General features: G+C 41.6%; 1 protein-coding gene across 1 annotated transcript in view; it reads left to right on the top strand.

Moving 5' to 3' along the window:
- Nucleotides 1–22,073, top strand: part of LOC143935313 (zinc finger FYVE domain-containing protein 1-like) — a 47,766-nt gene extending 25,693 nt beyond the window's left edge. Inside the window, exons 8-11 of the mRNA XM_077459130.1 lie at nucleotides 2,441–2,611; nucleotides 7,169–7,346; nucleotides 15,629–15,736; nucleotides 18,472–22,073. Coding sequence (XP_077315256.1) covers nucleotides 2,441–2,611; nucleotides 7,169–7,346; nucleotides 15,629–15,736; nucleotides 18,472–18,704 — 690 coding nt within the window. The 3' untranslated portion in view covers nucleotides 18,705–22,073. The remainder of the gene's footprint in view (nucleotides 1–2,440; nucleotides 2,612–7,168; nucleotides 7,347–15,628; nucleotides 15,737–18,471) is intronic.
- The last annotated feature ends 320 nt before the right edge of the window (nucleotides 22,074–22,393 follow it).

Here is a 22,393-nt window from a genome sequence, read left to right as displayed (position 1 = left end):
CATGCAATGCCAAGCTGCTGCTAATAAAGCAAACACAATATTGGCAAGCATTAAAAAGGGGATCAACTCCAGAGGTAAAACAATAATTCTCCTGCTCTACAAGACTCTGGTCCGGCCACACCTGGAGTATGCTGTCCAGTTCTGGGCACCAGTCCTCAGGAAGGATGTACTGGTAATGGAGCGGGTACTAAGAAGGGCAACTAAGCTAATAAAGGGTCTGGAGGATATTAGGAGAAAAGGTTGCGAGCACTGAACTTATTCTCTCTGGAGAAGAGACGCTTGAGAGGGGATATGATTTCAATATACAAATACCGTACTGGTGACCCCACAATAGGGATAAAACTTTTTTGCGAAAAGGGAGTTTAACAAAAAACGTGGCCACCCGTTAAAATTAGAAGAATGATATTTAACCTTAAATTATGTAGAGGGTTCTTTACTGTAAGAGCGGAAAGGATGTTGAATTCCCTTCCACAGGCGGTGGTCTCAGCGCGCGGGGGGGGGGGGGGGGCGGTGGTTATTGATTGTTTCAAAAGACTATTAGATTAGCACCTGAACCACCACAACATACAGGGATATACAATGTAATACTGACATATAATCACACACATAGGTTGGACTTGATGGACCTGTCTTTTTTCAACTTCACCAACTATGTAACTATGCTCCACTAGGGGCACCATTAGTCCATGAATCACGGTTTTTGACCTGGGTTATCTTTCAGGAACAGCTGGCCTTTGGTGTTGGTGTAACTTCCCCAGGAGGTCTTATCTAGTGTTCCTCTAAGTACAGCAATTTTTGCTTTACATGGCTAGATAGATAAGTCTTAGAATGTGTCAGAGAGTAGGATTAGAGTTCGTTTTTGCTAAACTGCCACTGTAAGTTTCACTTAAACTAAAGAACTAAAGAGTTTGTGTATGCAGACATTTAAAGTATCCATTCTTTCCAGTGGGAAACATTTGTGAGCATTTTGCAGATCCCTGTATATCAATGTAGACATATCCCCATAGCAATGAACATCTGTGTGTGTATATGTGTGTGTGTGTATATATATATATATATATATATATATATATATATATATATATATATATATATATATATATATATATATATATATATATATATATATATATATATATATATAATATATGCAAAATTTGTATTGGATAGAGTAGGGAATGATTAAACAAGTTTGTATTGCCGCTTGTGTCCACTGCATAGTTCTGTTTGTCCTAGTGACCATTGTCACCAAGAAAGAAAGTAGAAGGAAATGCTAAATCTTACTACTGTCATGAGAGCAAGAGGTGAGGAGAAATCTTCCAATCACTTTAGTGAAGTTTTGCTGTTGCTCTCTGCTGAATCTCCAGGACAGGAAGTGAAGGGAAATCTTCCTAGCAAGGCACAGACATAAAAAAAGCTAATTCCCTATTTTATCAAAAACCCCAAAAAATATGTTTTGGCTATACATACACTATAAGGACACAATTGATATTTATGAAGCCTTTGTGTACATAAAGAATTATAATAGATGATAAGCACTTTATAAATTCTAGCTCAGGAACACAACTTGACTGATGGGAACAGGAAGTTAAACATTGAGAATAAAACGTGTTCATTCCCTATAGCAGTGATGGCGAACCTTGGCACCCCAGATTTTTTGGAACTACATTTCCCATGATTCTCATGCACTCTGCAGTGTATTTGAGCATCATGGGAAACGTAGTTCCAAAACATCTGGGGTGCCAAGGTTCGCCATCACTGCCCTATAAGCTATACCCATGAACTGGACACTGGCTGTTTAGTTTTAGCTTAGCGTTTGAAGGGGTTGGATTCTGTAGATCTGCTGTATTTCACCACACTATATTCCAGTGTCTTATTTTAAAGCTTAAGACTACAAGGTGTCAGCTATAACTTGTCATATCCAGAAAAGCCTCCTAAATGGCTGTCTGACATGACATTTACTTTGCAATGGAGGCCTCAACTTGGGACATAAGCTCTGCCCGCCCATAGCTTTAAGTTTTTTTTGTCCAATCTTGCTGGCTAGCAAGGCATTCTTAGGCTTGATTCACACCTATGAATTTTTAATGCTTTTTGCATTTTGCAGATTTGCTCTACAGAACGTGTTCCATAGAAAACCATGTTAAATGGACTGTAGTGCAAATATGCAAAAAGCACTAAAAATGCATAGGTGTGAATCGAGCCTTAGTGAGCTATAAGCTGGTGGGCCAAGAAATCAAGGCCTTCATAATATAGTGAAAATCATCTCAGATGGGGCACAGGTGAGACCTTTTCTGGATAATAGTGGTAAAATTAGGATTTTTGATTTGAGAAAATCAGAGTGGAGGAAAGGTCCGTATTTAGTAGACCAGCATCAGACCTATGACTTGTGAGTACGATGTGTAATGCTCTATTACTCCTGTAAATGTGTTTTCTGTTACAGAGTGATTCTTACTCACTGGACCAACACAATGCAGCCCAGCGTGTGCTCGATGGAGTGAACTTAGTCTTCCAGTCTGTGAATGAGTACAGCGCCGGCCCCACCAATATGGTCACGTCTTGGCTAATAGATAATGTGGCTCCTACCTATTGGCGACCAAATGCTGAGATTACTGTAAGGTGTTTTTTTTTTGTTGTTTTTTTTTTTTCCTTCCCTGAGTGTCCACCTTTTATCCAATCTGTTTATGTAGACTGTTTTTAAATTAAAAAACAAGTTTTCTTGCTCTAAGTTTGGAAAACATCAGCCCTTGTTTATTACAGCAAGCCTGAAACTTTGCCCAGTCAGCATAAAGCCTCTATGTTCTTCTGCCAGGAACCAGGGTTGCCAAGTGTCAGTAAATTTACAAACAGTTTGTAAAATCTGTAGTTTTTGCATCTGTCTGTGACTGTCTGTTATGGACATGCAGTGTGCATGCCCATAATGGACATTCATGGACAGATGCAAAAATTACAGATTTTACATACTGTTTGTAAATTTACTGACAGTTGGCAACTGGAACTGTTAAAACACCTTGTTATTCCTGGAATAAATGAGCTTGTGAATCGCCTTATGTGGCAGTGATGGTGCTCGGTGATCGACCCAGTGCTGTTAGAAGAGAGCTAAGAGTCCCCAGTCCTGTGTACCCCTGACTAGAGTGATTGGAGCTTATACAAGGCTTCTTTTCTCACTTCTGTTAGCTGAATAGAGCTTTTGTGGAGTGAAGGACAATATTGGGGAGATGTACCAAAACTGGAGCTCTCAGAATCCGGTGCAGCTGTGTATGGTGGCCAGCTTCTAACCTCAGCTTCTTCAAATAAAGCAGAGTTCCACCCAGAAAAGGAACTTCCGCTCATCCGCCTCCTCCCCCTCTGGTTTCACATTTGGCTCCTTTCAGGGGGGAGGGGGAAGCAGATACCTGTCTAATACAGGTATTTGCTCCCACTTCTGGCGAAAGAGTGCCACAGAATCCTTGGCAAACCACGCCATTCACGCATTCTGCAAGGGAAAAAAAAAATGTATGTGACATCAGCATTGTGATGTGAACAAGATAGAATAGAAAGTGATGACACATGGTGTGATGTCTATCTGTGCATAAGAAAAGTGCATGAAAATTGATGAAAACTTACTGAAACACGCATAAATTCTGATGTAAATTCATGTCTCTGGAAGTGAAACCTACACGATTTTTTCCCCATCCGTTTTTGTGAACGTATAGTGTGAACAAGGCCTCAAACTTTTTTCTAGAGATGCTCTGAAGTATTTAGTCAATTTCGGGCCAAAAATGGTGTTATCGGCATTCGGCCATGGTGCCAATAACGGCACCAAAAATTCACCGCAAATTTGCAGCGATTTTGCCACGAATGCACTGCGATTTTACTGCGGATTCACAACGATTTTACTGCGGATTCACAATGATTTTACCGCAATTTTGGGACTATTTTATCATGCTATGCTTTATGGGGGTTTTCATAGGTCATGTGACTCAAAAACCGCATCAAAAACATTACAGGTGCGTTAATGCTGCGTTATTGCTGCATTTTGAATGAGGTGTGTTTTTTTTTTTTTTTTGTTTTTTTTTATTTATTTTTTTTTTCTGCGTTTTTTTTTTCAACTGACCAAAAATGTAGCAAGCGAGATTTTTAACACCACAATGGAATTCACAATGGAACAGTGTGAAGACATACATAGAATTTAAAAGGGTACATTTTTGTTGAGCTTTTCTTGCTCTAAAGGTGCCAATAATGGCCGACAATATATATTTTTGGTGACTTCCGTGCTCGTTCCCCCTTTTGGGTCCCCACTCACCAGATCCACGCACCCCCCTAGGGGGTTACAGGCATGTAGGTTCTGCTCCACTGTGCGCCTTCCTGTTGAGGGTTCCACCAATTGGCTGTATCCTCCGCGCTCTGCCACAGGTTTTGGTTCGTCGTGCAGAAAACCTATCCACCGGGCATAGATCGGTTTTCTGCACGACGAACCAAAACCTGTGGCAGAGCGTGGAGGATACAGCCGATTGGTGGAACCCTCAACAGGAAGGCGCACAGTGGAGCAGAACCTACATGCCTGTAACCCCCTAGGGGGTGCGTGGATCTGGTGAGTGGGGACCCAAAAGGGAGAACGAGCACGGAAGTCACCAAAAATATATATGATCACGAAAGTCACCCTCTGTTTCTCCTGAGCTGGAATTTTGCACATTGCTGGACATTTATCAGAAGAACAATTGTAGACTACCTTGATACTTTATGTAGTTTTATTTTCAAAATTTTTTCTGTTTTTTCCTTTTTCCTCCTTTTTTACACCTTTTTTACACCTCTCATGCGGATAGGAAGTTCTTATACAACTCTTAGTATAATTTTTCACTACCTGTATATGGCTTATATATAATTTGCACATATATATATTTTTTCACACTGCAACAAAAAGGAAAATAAGCCCTTTTCTTTTATACATATCCCTCTGCTGATGTCTGCATAGGAATCACTTATCTGTGGGTTATTGATTCATGCACTTATTAGTTTAATTTACACTAGCTGATATTTGTTGTGATATGTTCACATAGGTTTTGGCACTGTATTATTTATTGAGAGTCATAGGGGTAATATGTATAAGCACTAACAATAAGGATAATTAATGTTGTTTTTTGGAACCTTGCTATTTTTATATTTGTGAGGGGAATACCTTTATATTTTAGTGGAACCAACCACATTTACCTACAAAGCACTTTACACTTTACAATTTTTTCCATTTTTTTCTACTTTTTCTAATGTCTATCCCTTGATTTTTAAGGCTCTCTTTATATATATATATATATATATATATATATATATATATATATATATATATATATATAATTTTTCATCCACTAGTAGAGGCTATTGCATATACGGACAGGTGCACACTATTGGTGTTACCTATATATATATATATATATATATATATATATATATATATATATATATATATATATATATATATATATATATATATATATATATATATATATATATATATAGGCAATAGGGAAGGTGTTGCACTAATATTATAGATCTAGTTCAGGCTTGTGAAGTGGTGAGGGTCACTAACTGTATCTTTAACAGCTCAATTATAGCGCCAATAGCCCACATTAACTACTTATATAAACCTTAAGGCACGGACTTTAACTAATGCCCGTGTATCTAAGGGCGGCAGCAACCTTTTTGCATTCTCTTTCTGTGCGACAGCACTTATTTCCTTCCTCATAAGTTTTTTCCTACTTATCCTGTTTCCCTCCACAAGCGTGGCTATTTCCATATAACACACACGTATAAAGCTCACATTCTAGCACAGTACCTTTCCTCCTTCACAGTGCTGGTGTGCAGTTTGGCAGGGGATGAAGCTCATATGACAGCCCTTCTCTCCCATGATCCCGCGGCACACCTGAGGACCTCTGGCAGAACCCCAGTGTGCTGCAGAACACGGGTTGAGAAAGGCTGGTCTACACTATAAACAGATATACATTAAATTCATGCTGTTCAGGGATAACAAAAAAAATCAAGGCAACTGCTGTGCGGCAGAACTAGGAAAAACACTCTACATGTATTCACCTTTCAAAAATATTCACACATTTTATATACATTACTGCTAATCTTCACAGCAGCATTAGACCATGTCTGCTACTATATGTGGCCTTGGATGCCAGGTTATACCAGAAACTCATTTTAATGAGGTCTACCCTTGATGACTTGCATGGAAGCACTCAGGAGAAATTTCATGCACTGGAATTGAATTGCCCCATCTTTTGTGCTCCTCCAATGCTGTTTATATACTGGCTGGGCAGCATTTTTACTTTTGCTGAGATTAGTGCACTTACAGGAGAAAGATTCAGCTTCTCTGAGTGAGTTTCTAGATCGCTTATGTATTGTTGTGTATTTATAGGATAAGTGTGAATTTATTGCACTTTTCTTGCATGGGCCTCTTTCATGAGCTGCCTTATAATTATAATAATAATAATAACATATACTTAAAACTGCATGGTTTCAGTAGTCTTCACTGTTTGGCCTGTATGCCATATCCAATGAGGGGGGGAGAGAGAGTAGAGAGCATAGCGCAGTATTGAGGTCAGGCTCAGGTATGTTTTAAGGGGATGGGAGCTGAACACAGAAAGTTTATTTTTTATTTTTTTTTATTTATTTTTTTTACCTTAAAAGAGAAGCATGTTTTTTTTTTTTTTCTGATTTATTCTTACCTAGGTGGATGCAGCATTGGTCCCCCGGCACCTCTACACTGAGAGCCAAGCTGTGAGAACTGATGGCTTGGTTCTCACAGCTCCCTGAGCAGAGAGCCACTGACTGTCAATCAGCAGCTCTCCGCTCTGCTCCTCCACGCTCATTGGAGCACTGATCTGTGGACGAGCTTTGGCTGGACTTCTCCTTTTAATGCATAGAATGAATTAAGGTAAAAAAATCTTTTTCCTTTAGAACTTTGATAACAATGAATAACATATCATAGCAACACACAATTATCATGCCTTCCTATAATGCGCTTTATAAAACATGTGACACCTTGTATTGTGTGAACAACCCCTAATTCTCTCAATTAATCACACACGTTCTACAGTTTTACTTTTTTTTTTTCTGCATCTTTCCTTTGTTTCTTCAGTTTTCCTGATTATGTTTCCTTCAATAATTCATGACATGTTCTGTTGTCTTGTAGGTGTGTCAGGGTTGCAAGAAAGAATTCACGCCTACTGAGAGAAAGCATCATTGCCGATCATGCGGAGAAGGTTTCTGTCACAATTGCTCCAATCAGACTATGCCGGTTCCTGACCGAGGCTGGGGCCCATCCCCTGTACGGGTCTGCAAGCAGTGTCACAATAGAGGGCCTGTGAAAAGTGAGTGACATGAAAAAAACGTAAAAACCTTTAGGCTGCTTTCACACATGGGTGTTTTGAATTGCGGGCAGAATAGCCACAATTCTGCCCGTGATTTCAAAACGTTCTGCTAAAATGACAAATCACACAACACAAATTTTAGATGCCATTCATTTAATGCACCTAAAAATGTGGTACAGTTCTGCTGCCATTGTTGCAGGATAAATCACACTGCAGTCGCTGCAAACCGCATCCCGTGAATCTTGTCGCCCCCCCAAAAAAGTTCAGGAGCTTCTTTTTGAGGGACAAGCTTCACTTGAAGCAGTGTGCCGCAATTGCAGAGTGAGTTATCATTTTTAGGTGCCTTTAAAATGAATGGCATCTGAAATGCGCGTTGTACAATTTGTTATTTTACCAGAGCACCCTGATACCAGTGACATGTAGAGATTTAAAGACTAATGTTCACAAAGTATAAATGCTCTTTATAAAATACTACCCTGTTTCCCCTAAAATAAGACCTAGTGTGATTGTCGGTGATAGCTGCAATAAAAGCCCTACCCCCCAAATAAGCCCTAGTTAAAGTCCTTGTAGGTCTTCTTTTCAGGGTAGGGCTTATTTTTGAGGAAACAGAGTAGGGCTTATTTGGGTGGTAGGGCTTATATTGCAGCCAACACCGACAATCACGCTAGGTCTTATTTTAGGGGAAACAGGGTAGATAAAGAAGTCTAATGTTCTAAAAAAAAAAATCTTACTGGAGGACCAAATGGCTTTTTTCCTTAACTACTTCCCACTCTGCCAATGTACATAAACGGCCAGGTGGGCACTCTCTCAGGAACGTCCCTCAGAAGGAGGGGGATCACGCGTGCGTGCCTGCGCAGCGGTGCAATCCCAATGCGCTCGTGCCACCTGGACATGGCACATCTCCGATCGGCAGGAGGGCTCTGTGATTGGCCCTCCTGATCACAATGAGGGCCGTGTCCAATCACAACCGTCATGTGATATAAACACAGCCGGTTGCTAAGCAATCAGCTCTCCTCTTCTTACACAGAAGTTGTCGGTGAGTAGAGGACAGGGGGATCGCTGCAGCCGGCTTGTGATCAGTGAGTATGAGGTGTTTTTTACAGCTTTTTAATCACTGATCACTGACCTAGTGTCATCACACAATGTAAACACACACGTCCCCAAAACATAAGGCCCCAAATAATAATAATAACTCCTGCCCCCCACATATGTCCCATTAAAATCACATGTCCCAATGATTATCTGCGCACATATGTCCGTGATCACCTGCGCACATCTGTACATGATCATTTGCGTACATATGTTCGTGATCACACAAACCAATTATTATACACTTAACGGAAATTTTTTTTACCAAAAACATGTAGCAGAATAAATTTTGGCTTAAATTTATGACAAAATTGAATTTTATTGGATTTCTTTAAAAATACAAAGAAGAAAATATTGTTTTTTTTCCAAATTTCTTTTTTTCGCTTATATCGCAAAAAATGAAAAACTGTCGTGAATAATTACCACCAAAAGAAAGCTCTATTTGTGTAAACAAAATGATAAAAATTTAATTTGGGTACAGCGTAGCATGAGAGCGCTGAAAGCTGAAAATTGGTCTTGGAAGGAAGGGGGCGAAAGTGCTCAGTATTGTAGTGGTTAAAAGAAAAACTTTCATATAATATAATCAAATGGGGATTTTAAGTTTTTAAAATTCATCTCTAGCAAAAATGTTAATCTTAGTTTTGTATAGAAAAAAGATTGGTGCTTGTTTTAGGTATTCATTGCCGTCATGAGCCCCATGTGGGAGATTTTGCCTCACTTCCTTTCCTGTCCTGAAATCTATCCAGTGTGGTAATCTTCAAAACTTTTGGCACCGTACCATACAGTGGTACTTTGTGCATTAGTGTGCAGTCATGTTGGAACAGGAAGGGGCCATCCTCAAACTGTTGCCACAAAGTTGTCCAAAATGTCTTGGTATGCTGACACCTTAAAGAGGAAGTAAGCTCTCCCACTCTGATGCTTCTTTTCATTTAGTCCATTATAATAAGTAATTATCAGACTATAGCCACTGTAATCCAGCCCAAATCGCATATTACTTTAAAAAACTTGTTTCCAGGGGTTAGGCAGCGCCATCTTAATTATTGTTTTCTGAGCTGATAAGACTGCAGTAATGGCCAGGTTTACACTGCATGTGAAGTCACATGGTCACATGGGGTGTAGAAGGAAGATCTGAGTGATTATGCAGCCTCCAGGGAGTTCAGTGTTGTGCCGTCGGAAGTCCTGATAACAGACAAGCTCTTAGAGAGTGTGCCGTAAATCAGGGGAGATCTGGCCATGCCCAGTGACATCATTCTAAAGAACAAAAAGGATTACAACAATACTAAGCAAGTAAGGAGATATCTATAAGCAGTGTTCATTAGGATTTTTTATGCTGATTTATATGGGACAAAGTTGTGGGGGAGAGTTTACAACCACTTTAAGTGACTTACCTCACAAATGTGCTTCTGGAAGAATGGTCAAACATTCCCATAGACACACTCCTAAACCTTGTGGACAGCCTTCCCAGAAGAGTTGAAGCTGTTATAGCTGCAAAGGGTCTGTTGAACCCTATGGACTAAGACTGGGGTGCCATTAAAGTTAATGTGCGTGTAAAGGCAGGCATCCCAGTACTTTTGGTAATATAGTGTGAGAATATATATATATATATATATATATATATATATATATATATATATATATATATATATATATATATATATATATATATATATAATGTGTTACATAAATGATTTGCAAAAAAAAAAGTTAATCCTGGGAAAGCACGTTTGTACTAATTTATTATCTAAGACATAATAAATTAAGAACACATATTAAATAATTTTTTTGGCATTTGACTAGAGGTCGACCGATATGGGTTTTTCTCTGGCCAATGCCAATATTTAGAAATCACGGCGGCCGATGGCCGATATATGATGCCGACTTTTTTGGGCCGATACGTTAGGCAGATTTTATTTATTTATTTTCCTTCATCTCATAAAATCTAACAGTTAGACACCTTTCACACTGGGGTGTTTTACAGGTGCTTTTGGGCTAAAAATAGTGCCTCTAAAGTGCCTGCAAAACGGCTGCCCTGCAGTCTCAGAGTGAAAGCCCAAGTGCTTTTACACTGAGGCGATGCGCTGGCAGGATGTTAAAAAAGTGTCAGAAAAGATTTAGTCTTTAAATGGTTAAACTGAGAACTGTACACAGGGAGTTCAGTTTATTGAATAAGAAACATTGTTTCTCTTATATTCACCGACCGAAACAGCTCCTCTCTGTAACTAAATGAGTTGTATAGCCTGCCATTAGGAGAAACTAGGCAAAATTGTTAAACAATACACAGAACTTTAATCCAGGTGAGCCAGCCAGTCAGAGACTCCCTGATCTGGTGGTTGAGGTCCCCGGTGATTCAGGCTGGAAAATCGTTCCTTCCTCTAAAATGGACGGTGGTCACTACGGACACCAGTCTGTCCGGCTGGGGTGGAGTGATGGGGATTCAGTCGGCTCAGGGTCTCTGGTCGATGGAAGAATCCAAGTTGCCGATCAATCGGCTCAAATTGAGAGCAATCAGGCTGTGCCTCCACACATGGTCGACGTGTCTTCAAGGGCGTCCGACCAGGTTGCAGTCAGACAACGCCACAGCTGTGGCGTACATAAATCACCAAGGGGGAACAAGAAGCTCAGCCTCTGCTCGGGAGGTCGCTCACATACTTCGATGGGCAGAGTGACACGTTCCGGCCCTGACGGCCATTTACATCCCGGGGGTGGAAAATTGGCAGGCGGACTATCTGAATCGACAGATGCTGGACCCAGGAGAATGGGCACTGCATCCGGAGATATTCAGGCTGCTGTGCCTGAAATGGGGTACACCAGATGTGGATCTATTGGCCTCCCGGCTCAATCGGAAGGTGCCGAGATTCATGTCCAGGACAAGAGATCCGTGGGCAGATGCGTCAGACGCGCTGGTGGCTCCGTGGGATCAGTACCAGCTGATCTACGCCTTTCCTCCACTGAAACTGTTGCCACTTCTGCTTCGCAGAGTGGAAGCCAAGGGGATTCCAGTAATCCTGATTGCCCCAGATTAGCCTCAGTGGGCCTGGTACGCAGACCTGGTGCGCCTGGTGGCAGACGCTCCCTGGCGACTGCCGTTGAGAGAGGACCTCCTATCTCAAGGTCCAATCCTTCACCCTGATTTACCATCGCTGGCTTTAACGGCCTGTCTATTAAAAGCCAGGTATTGAGGAACCGGGTCTGTCGGACTCAGTGATTCCAACTATGCTGAGGGCGCGGAAATTTTCTTCCAGGAAGATATACCATCGTACTTGGAAGGCCTACATCCCCATGTGTGAAGAGAAAGGGTGGCATCCGCGCCATCAAGGGGCAGATTTCAGCTCTGGCTGTCTTTTTTTCAAAGACCCCTGGCGTCTCTTATTAGTGAGTACCTTTGTGCAGGGGGTGCGACATGTAGTCCCTCCATTGCGTCCTCCGTTACCTCCATGGGATTTGAACCTGGTGTTGTCGGCGCTTCAGAAGCTGCCGTTTGAGAATATCAGGGAGATTCCTCTGCTGACCCTTTCACAGAAGGTGCTCTTTCTATTAGCCATCACATCGGCCAGTAGGGTTTCGGAACTGGCAGTCTTGTCCTGCAAGTCGCCTTATCTGGTCATCTACAGGGACAAGGTGGTGTTGCGTCCGCAACCGTACTTTCTACCGAAGGTGGTTTCAGCCTTTCATATCAATGAGGACATTGTATTGCCATCATTGTGTCCTAAGCCGAAGCACCCCAAAGAGGTGGCCCTTCACTCTCTAGATGTGGTTAGGGCTCTGAAGGTGTACTTGTCTGCCACAGCTTCCTTTTCGGAAGTCAGACTCACTGTTGGTTTCAGTGGCTGGTCCTAAGAAGGGCACGGCAGTCTCGTCGGCCACCATTTCCAGGTGGATCAGACAGATTGTAGTCCAAGTCTATGCCTTGAAGTGGCAGGTGCCCCCCTTTCCAGTCACGGCCCACTCTACAAGAGCAATCCGAACATCTTGGGCCTTTCCGACACCAAGCGTCTGTCGCTCAGGTGTGTAAGGCGGCGACCTGGTCGTCTGTCCATACGTTTACCAAGTTCTACAAGGTAGACGTCATTGCATCAGCTGATGCCTGTTTTGGCCGCAAAGTTTTGCAGGCGGCCGTCTAGTTGCAATTGAATTTTTTCCTGTTTTTTCGATAAAAACGCAGTACTTTTTGGTTAATGCACTGTTGCATTACTTCCGCAATGTTGCGGTCTTGGGGATCCCTCTTGTTGAGTATACCCTGTTATATAGTGGTGTTTTTCCACACACTGCTGTTTTTTTGTGGGTTTAGTTTCACTAGTTCCCACTTGCCATGGTGGATGAAGTTTTTATGCTGTTTTTCCCACCCCTTGTTTGGCACTGCTTGGGGATGTCCCATTTTGTTACAGAGAGGAGCTGTGTCGGTCGGTGAATATAAGAGAAAATAGGATTTTTTGTACTCACCGTAAAAATCCTTTTCTCTGTAATTCACCGACCGACACAGCACCCACTCCTCCTTTTTTCTACGTTATACTGCTTGTTGACGTACTGAAGCTGCTAGGAGCAGTGGGAAGGAGTGGGATTAAAGTTCTGTGTATTGTGTAACAATTTTGCCTAGTTTCTTCTAATGGCAGGCTATACAACCCATTTAGTTACAGAGAGGAGCTGTGTTGGTTGGTGAGTACAAAAAAATCCTATTATCTCTTTGATCTTTTCTTGGCAGACTGCCCAGAGAGGAGGAAAGTAGCTCCACAGACTTAAAGAGGAGTGCAGCCTGCAAAAAAATATTAAAAGTCAGCAGCTACGAACACTGCAGCTGCTGACTTTTAATAAATGGACACTTACCTGTTCCAGGATCCAGCGATGTCAGCAGCAGATGACGAGCGATCGATCATCTCTCGGCTGCTCCCGCCGCCATCCTCTGTCAGGGAATCGGGAAGTGAAGCGCTGCGGCTTTACTACCCGTTTCCCTACTGCGCATGCGTGAGTCACGCAGCGCAATGAGACTGGTCCCCGCTGTGTCCTAGGAACTGTGTTTCCCAGAAGACAACGGGGGGGCGGGGCATCTGCGGCTAGCTATTCCCGGAAGTGGGTGCAGATACCTGGATTATACAGGTATCTGCACCCCCCTCCCCCCTGAAAGGTGCCAATTGTGGCACCGGAGGGGGGGAGGGTTCTGATGAGCGGAAGTTCCGCTTTAAGTTCAGGCAACTTGCATTGACTTCTATTACAGAAGTCTTTTGCAAGTCGCGCTGAAGATATTATCGACCATTTTTTATCAGCACAATCGGTCGATGCCGATTAATTAAAAAACACCAAATATTGGCTGATATATCAGTCGACCTCTATACTTAACCCCTTCCCGCCTTCAAACAGTATATCCCTCCACCTCGGATTGGTGGTGGCGATGCCATAGAAGTTGAGGCACTTTGCTACATATTTATTGGCAGTACCCAAACTTACAACCGTATTGGTGGCTAGTCCAAGATCTCCTCCAACTGTTGTTAGATGTAGACTTCCCCCTTTATCCCAAAATCATTCTTTTAGGTTTAATCCCACCCAGTTTGCTCAAACTTACTAAGAAGTTAGCATGCCACATCCTCAAGGCTGCTAGATGCTTAGTGGCCACCCACTGGAAATGGTAAACATCGCCCATCTCTATCGACTTGTAGGTTAAGATTAAAGAGGAACTGCAGTCAGCACACATAACTTGTAATAAAAACATCTTTGCAATTTTTGAAGCTTCCCTCCAACCACTTTGTATATTATTTTATATATACTGTGATTCTGTACTTGCCAAATATGCTGCAGAAATCTCCCTCCACTGAGTCTGACTGCATCCATTTTAACTGTGGGCAGCAGAAGCTGCTGCCTGTTGACTTCCTGGATTTACACACATCTCCAGCCCTGCAGCTCTCATTGGCCCTTTTATGACTCATCCTCCCTCCCTTCCTGGCAAACTTTCACAAGAGTGAAAGAGAGAGAGAGCTGTACATGATGTCATAAGCCTAGGCTTTTTACCAGAAAAGAAACAGGAAGTGGGCTGTAGAAGGTATTTACTGGCAGAATGTTTCACTATCCTAAGTTAAAACAACAAGGGCAGAAGATTTAATAGATGAAAAGTTGAAAAAATAACTGGAGGTCCTCTTTAAGGATGTGGAACTTGTGGAGTCTCCTCTCCCATAAGCCGGAAAGTTACAAAGCCGTATGGGAGCCAACACACTGTTTCTACATGTACTTTGTAAACCAGGGCTTCAGAAATTTGCTTAGAATCTAGGAGCGAGATTAAAAAGTTAGGAGCCAATTTTTAAAATCGGCTGCCCGGCACTCAGAACTGCATGTCCGGGGCGTTGGGCAATATGTATTGCCCATGCCTAATGCCAAGCGTAAAAAGACCAAATATAAAAAAAAAAAAAGATTTTGCAAATAAGTTATTTTTCTCCGTCACTGATGTGCGCTGATAGGCAGCTCTGAGGTGACACTGATGGGCACTGATAGGAAGCACTGATGGGCACTGACAGGTGGCAGTGATGGGCAACACTGAGGTGGCACTGATGGACACTAATAGGCAGCAGTGAGGTGGCAATGATGGGCGTTGATAGGCAAAACTGAGATGGCACTGACAGGCAGCACTGAGGTGGCACTAACACTGACAGGCAGCACTCCCCATCCACAGTGGCAGTAAGGAACAGGCGACTGATCAAGCCCACAACCTCAACCCCAGCTGTCAAACTGGGAAGGTGATGTTGGAGGTTGGCGGGCAGTGAGAGCGAGCCAAGCTCATCAAAGCACCGTCCACCAGAGGAGGCTGGTTTGCAGAAAGCGGGTATCCCATTCTAGCAGGCGGCAAACCTGTGGCTTCAATTTTGGCCAGCCAGGCTGAAGTCTGCGTACCCACTAGGGGGCCACGTCCCAGCTGCTGCGGTCTAGCCCAGGTCCCGGGACACAATTTCCAGTCGCTATTGCGACCTGGCGCCTGGGTTTTGTTGAGCCCTGTTGTCAACATCTTCTGATGTCATTGTGATGTTGCATTTATTAAGTCTTCTTGACCTATTGCTCTTTATGTACTGGTCTGCTGTGGGCCCTGTACATTGTTACCTTTTTTTCTTCTCTGATTTTTTTACTCTTCAAAATCAACATTAAATGATTTGGAGAATTTGTAGATTTTGATGCAATGGTTTTCTAGCATTAATGTCTTGATGTTTTTGTTTTTTTAGGTCAAAGTACTACTCAGGATGATAGCAAAAGTTTGTTACCTCGCAAAGTCACAGAGATTGCTCAGACCTCTTTGGACATGATGTCTTCTGCAATGAAGTATCCTTTAGGTAATGTTTAAACCTATGAGATATGATATAAAGATCATTTTGCTCTGGAGCCAGTACACTTGAAATAAAACTCTGCCTTTAGTGGCTGTGCTACTGACAATAAACGGGCAGATACCACTTACAGAATTTTATTCAATGCGTGATCTTTACCTTTAAGTCATAGACTCACCATATGTGTTGAGAGACGAGAAAAAGGAACAATCCTGACAGTGCTTCTGCTGTTAGGATGTTTGGGCTTGTTTTAAAATAGTTGTAAACCCTTACATATACCCAATGAAGTGACTAGCATCAGGAGATACACAGAGATGAAATAAATCCTCCTACATACAGTCGTGCTCATAAGTTTACATACCCTGGCAGAATTTGATTTCTTGGTCATTTTTCAGAGAATATGAATGATAACACAAAAACTTTTCTTTCACTCATGGTTAGTGTTTGGCTGAAGCCATTTATTATCAATTAACTGTGTTTACTCTTTTAAATCATAATGGCAACAGAAACTACCAAAATTACTCTGATCAAAAGTTTACACACCTCAGTTCTTAATACGTGTATTGCCACCTTTAAGCTTGAAGTCTTTTGTGGTATTTGTGGGTGAGGCTCTTTATCTTCTCAGATGGTAAAGCTGCCCATTCCTCTTGGCAAAAAGTATATTCTTGGTCTGTCTTGCACAAACTGCATGTTTGAGATCTCCCCAGAGTGGTTGAATGATATTGAGGTCAGGAGACTCAGATGGCCACTCCAGAACCTTCACTTTATTCTGGTGTAGCCAATGACAGGTGGACTTGGCCTTGTGTTTTTGATCATTGTCATGTTGGAATGTCCAAGTACGTCCCATGCGCAGCTTCCTGGCTGATGAATGCAAATGTTTCTCCAGTATTTTTTTGATAACATACTGCATTCATCCTGCCATCAATTTTGACCAAATTTCCTGTGCCTTTGTGGCTCACACATCCCCAAAATATCATCAATCCACCTCCATGTTTCACAGTAGGAATGGTGTACGTTGCGTTTATGGTCGTGGCCAAAAAGCTAAATTTTGGTCTCGTCACTCCAAATGACCGCGCCAGAAGGTTTGAGGTTTCTTTGCATCCCAAACAATTTTCCTAGCAGTTGTGGCTGAAATTTCAGTTGGTCTACTTGACTGTGGTTTGATTTCAACAGTACCCCTTGTTTTTCACTTATTGATTAGAGTTTGAACACTGCTTATTGGCATTCTCAATTCCTTGGATATCTTTTTTAGCCCTTTCCTGTTTTATACAGTTCAACTACCTTTTCCCCCAGATCCTTTGACAATTCTTTTGCTTTCCCCATGACTCAGAATCCAGAAACATCAGTGCAGCACTGGATGAAAGATGCAAGGGTCTGTCAGGAGTCCAGAAAGGCATTGACCTTTTATACACACACACTAATTACAAGCAAACATATCACAAGTGAGGATGGTTGCCTTTAATAGCAATTCAAACCCCTTTGTGTCAACTTGTGTGCATGTTATCAGGCCAAAATCACCAGGGTATGTAAACTTTTGATCAGGGTCATTTGGGTAGTTTCTGTTGCCATTATGAAAAGAGTAAACACAGTTTGATAGTGTTTGGCTGAAGCCATTTATTAATCATGAGTTAAAGAAATGTTTTTGTGTTCTCATTCATATTCTCTGAAAAATGGCCAAGAAAGCATAAATTCTGCCAGGGTATGTAAACTTACAAACACAACTGAACATTGTACCTGGTTATATGCAGTCTTCTCTTCTCTATGTCCAGAATTTATAAAGCTTGTCTGAGCTGTCAGAAAACAGGGGACGGAGAGCTGAAATTACACACTGCTGAGCTCTGAGGTTGGAGGGAACAGACACCCACCCTCCTCCTTCACCCAGGAACAGAGCTGAGGCTTTAAATCGCAGGCTGTGTGCTGATCCCTCCCCTGTCACCCGTTTTTTCTCTTGGTGTCAGGAAAACTTGTCAGTAGTGACTCATGCAGATAGCAGAGCAATAGGGCAGCAGACAGAAATGACACTTAGTGCTCTGGATTGAGTACACACTAAAGAGCAGGGGTGTCAAACTCTATTTCATTGCCAGCCACATCAGCATTATGGTTGCCCCTCAAAGGTGGTTGTATATGTAAGACCAGATGTCCAGAGCACCCCACCCCCCACCAACAGAATTCGAGAGTCTCCCACCCTCCCTTACATCACATTGCTCCCCCCACCTTTACTTTATGCTGCTGATAGGAAAAAGTTGGGGGTGGAGCCGGGAAGCAGAAAGTTCAGGGTCTGGAGGAGGACCAGAAGAGGGCTGGAGTCAGCTGCTGAAGTCTGCTGTGTGCTGGGACCAGACCAGGCAGAGATGAGGGGGTGCTGAGACTGCACAGAGGGACTGCACTGCTGCCAACTGTTGAGACAAGGTGAGAGCGGAAATGAAGAGGGTACCGCAGCTGCAGGAGAAGTGTGAGGGCCACATGAAATGGCCTGGTGGGTCAGATTCGGCCTGCGGGCCTTGTGTTTGACACATGTGCAATAGAGGGATATGCTATGTTCATATATTATGTCTGCAGTTTACAACCACTTTAAAGATTGTTTTCTTGTTGTTAAGAATATGGAAATACCTAAATGACCATAGCCTGGCACAGATTCACTTTACCATGCAGGACTGTATATATAGAGCACCAACATAGCATATATATATATATATAATATGCCCTTATGTCATTCTCTAATTAAATCTCTTACTAATTTACAGATTTTGTAAAGGAAGCAGCACGTCCCAGCTACTGGGTGCCAGACCAGGAGATCACCAACTGCCACAACTGTAAAACACCATTCACCCCTAAAATGTACAAACATCACTGCAGGTCTTGTGGCCAGGGCTTCTGCCAGCTTTGCTCAGAATATCAGCGACCGGTCCCCTCACGGGGTTGGCATCACCCGGTGCGGGTCTGTCAGACCTGCAGCCTTAAAAAGGGAGAGTTGTGAAGAGGACACTAACCTTAGTCACGAAGACTGGGAACAAGAGGTGATGGCGATCAGGAGAGATTTTAGAAACTGTGCCTGGTGCTTGGAAATCATGACTGGAGCTGTGCACTAACATAGGGGAAAACACACTTGGGCTTGGCAAGCATGATGACACTCTGTAATAGTCAGATTCTCAGTATATGATCCTAATGACTGGAATTGTAGATTTGCTTTTGCTTCCACCTCCATTTTGCTAAATATATTTAAAATGAACTCCACTGAAAACTGATATTTCAGATTTGGAAGGTTGAATCAGCAATAGGCTTCTTAAAGTTTACCTAAACCCCCCCCCCCCACCCCTCAAAAAAAAAAAAAAAAGTATATATTGCAGCTTACAAACCCTTAGATGTGATGGCTAAAATTGTTCCCTTTTTTCAGACTAAGAATATAACTTAATATTGCCAGAAAAGGCAGTGTCCTTGTCACTTCCAATAAGCTAAAAGGTTATAAAATGCTACCACTATTTTGTAAACTACTAGTCCCATCAGTCCACCATATAATGGACAATGGAAAACCTGTTTTAAAGTCCAGCCTGTGTGACAACATGGTTATCTCCATAGATAGATGGAGAAATAAGAGTAGACATAAAGGGACAGGAAGTATGTTATCTTCAACTTTACCAGGTGAATATAATGGGGGGAAAATGGCAGAAGAAAGGAAACTAAGGCAAGTTTCACATCTAAGGAATGGTACGCTGCAAATATATATGCAAAAAAATAATTATATATATATATAATATTTATACTTTTTAAAGGGGGTGGAGTTTAGATGCGCTTTAGGGAAACACCGTTTCTACAAAACCCCTCCCCAACAAGGTTTACCCACCAATTCACGCTGTAGGAGTCAAACTCAGGTGGTAAGTTCTGGTGTTGGATAATGATAGTGCTTACCAGGTTTGATGGCATGACTGCCCCCCACATGAAAGCATTTGGGTCTGACGATTGTCCATTTAGGGCTGAGCACTGTCACATTGGGAAGGTCACTTGCTCCCCCCATACCTAGAAGAAACTGAGCAAGGACTCCAACAGAGTTTGGTCAGAGCATGGAGAGATGAGTATAACTTGCTCAAGGAGTGATCAGTGAACTCTCTAGCTGTATTTACTGTGAAGTAATCCATCCTCAAGGATTCTCTACATTTACAACAGAGACTGTGGTCTGATTTCAGTCAGTTTCCGACAGCTTAAATCCATCTTCTGTGTCTCTACATTAAAAGGCTGTCAGTTTGTCAAGGTTCTGCTCTCAATAAAAGGGAAAAAGAGATGAGATTTCAAAGCCTTTGCTGTGAATTTTAAAGAATAACTTCTCCACAAAATGCCCTTAGCTGCAGAGATGAATGAGGGAAGTAATCTTAATGCCCATTTTAGAATGTACAGTTAATTACACTTCAGTACAGCTTTAAATGTTTAGTGTACTTTGAGCACATCTGTAACACTTCATACATAAGTGCTAGAGCAAACCAAAGTGTCATTCAGTGCTAAAGCTGAACATAGAAATGGATTAGTGCAAAGTCAGAGGCTGTAAAGAATGCATCTTTAACTTGACCATTGAATTTACAATGTAAACAAGACTCACCGCTTGTACTTAGTCTGCTAATTGTGAGTTTTGTTAAAGCAAGTCGTAAAGTCAAACTTTTATGAGGCACAGACAGGTGCTTTTAAGGTATGAAGAGAATTTCTTTCAGCAGCCAAAACTTACTTAACAGCCTTAAATTTACCTAGCACTTTTTGCATGAATAAGCAATAAATATTTTAGTTAATAAGCCCATAGAGGTTTGAAATTATCATTTAACCTGCAATATAAATTGATGAAATATGGGAATACATTTTTGACAATCACATTTACAGTAGGTAGAAAATATTCATTTCTGAATCTGAATCTAGGGAGAAGATAATTTAGTCTTTGTGTGACCCAACTACATCCTAATTCAAACTTTTTTTCAGTTAACAATGTTCAAAGTTAAAAAAAGAACTCTGCTACTGATCACAAACCTATGTTGCAGTTTCAGAAAAGCCCTGTGATGAAAAGATATAGGGATCGCTAACAGTCATCATATATTCAGGATTCTTCATGATGTGTAAGTAAGACATGGCAATCCTTAAACAGAATGGCAGATGAACACAAGAAATTATTCTTGGTGTCTAGCCTAACACATAGCTGCTTCAAAAACAAAGACACACTTTTAAACAGGTTGGACCAGAGTTCTTTTTTAAGTTTCTTTTATAGACTAAAATAGTATAGCATGTCCTTCTAGACCTTCAATACTGACAAGTTAATGGTACAATTAAATATGTATATCAACTTTTATTATAGGTTTCTATAACATACATGTTGCTATAATGTTACATTCCTTTTAATTATTTTGCTGTGTATAGCAACCTTGATGTGTAACATAAAGTACATCTAATATTGAAACTTTCATTTTGTTTTGGATAGAATGGCTAAAACCCCTATATTTTTCTTTCTCATCCAATGAGGGACACAGGAAGTTTTTCACTTTCTGGTTATACTGCCACCTACGGGAAGATTGGAGACTGGAAAACATGAAAAAAATGGTAGGCCAGCCCAGGATAACCCCTTCTACTACCAACACGCCTCAGTTTTGTAGAAAGCAGGAACAAGAGGTCAATAATAAACACAGAATGGTACAACTTGTGTCCCTCTAATGGATTGCATGAAACTGGATTTACAATGGGTACAGAACTCCCGCTATCGTTCTAACAACCCAAAAGTAAAGAATTTCTTTACTCACCTTAAATTTTTTTTGAGAGACACAAGTCCTACCCTTCTGTGTTTATGATCATGCTCTCCTTACTATTTGTTACAAAGCTCCAGTCCTCCTGTATGTTGGTAGTACAACCCGAAGGTGAATGCCTTCCTGTATCCTACAATGGACTGCAAAAGAAAAGCATTTTACCATGGGTACAGAAATCCTACGTTTTTTTTTTCTGTCTGTGTCCTATTAGGTAGATTTACCTTCACTTGCTTTCACAGGAACCAGAGTTGAGAGAACAATTCTCCAAGCTGAGGGGGCTTTCCCCTTTTAGACAGTTGTCATTCGAACAGCTGTTGCCATTTGGCGTGTCCCCTCTATTCCTGTTCCATCAACGACTACAATTTTAGATTTCTCATTAATTTATGTTCTGCTGACAATGGTCACCAGGAAAAATAGAGAGGAAAGGGTATCTTCCCAGTAGAGACACAGCAGTAAAAATTCTGATAGGGGTTTTAATCATCCCCAAATATAATCAAAACCAAAAAAAAAGACTTGGCTTTGAATACACTTTATGATCTGATTTCTAGCATTGTACTTAGAATAAAACCTTTTTTACACTCCTGTTTAAACCTGGTTATTTAACCTAGCAGTGTCATGTATCTAACCCTTGTACTGGATACTCCACCATTCCACTCTGTTGAAGTTGTCACGGTTTCTACCTGGTTTATCTGGCACCTGCCACTTTTCACCGTAAAGTGTTTTTTGCATTTTCTGTTGATAAAAACACTATGGGGGTATTTACAGAGGACAGCATATACCACTATCTGTAGCTGTATGCACAAGTTACGCCACGTTATTGCAGCTTGTATTTTATGACCCATTTATAAAATGCAGGCTGAAGCATGGAGCTTGTAGTGAGTCACATAGTTTTTGCTGC

Source organism: Lithobates pipiens, unplaced genomic scaffold, assembly GCF_037356315.1.
Source record: "Lithobates pipiens isolate NorthernLeopardFrog02 unplaced genomic scaffold, aLitPip1_a1.2 Scaffold_1, whole genome shotgun sequence".
Lineage (NCBI taxonomy): Eukaryota > Metazoa > Chordata > Amphibia > Anura > Ranidae > Lithobates > Lithobates pipiens.
This window is presented reverse-complemented; position numbering and strand designations above follow the sequence as displayed.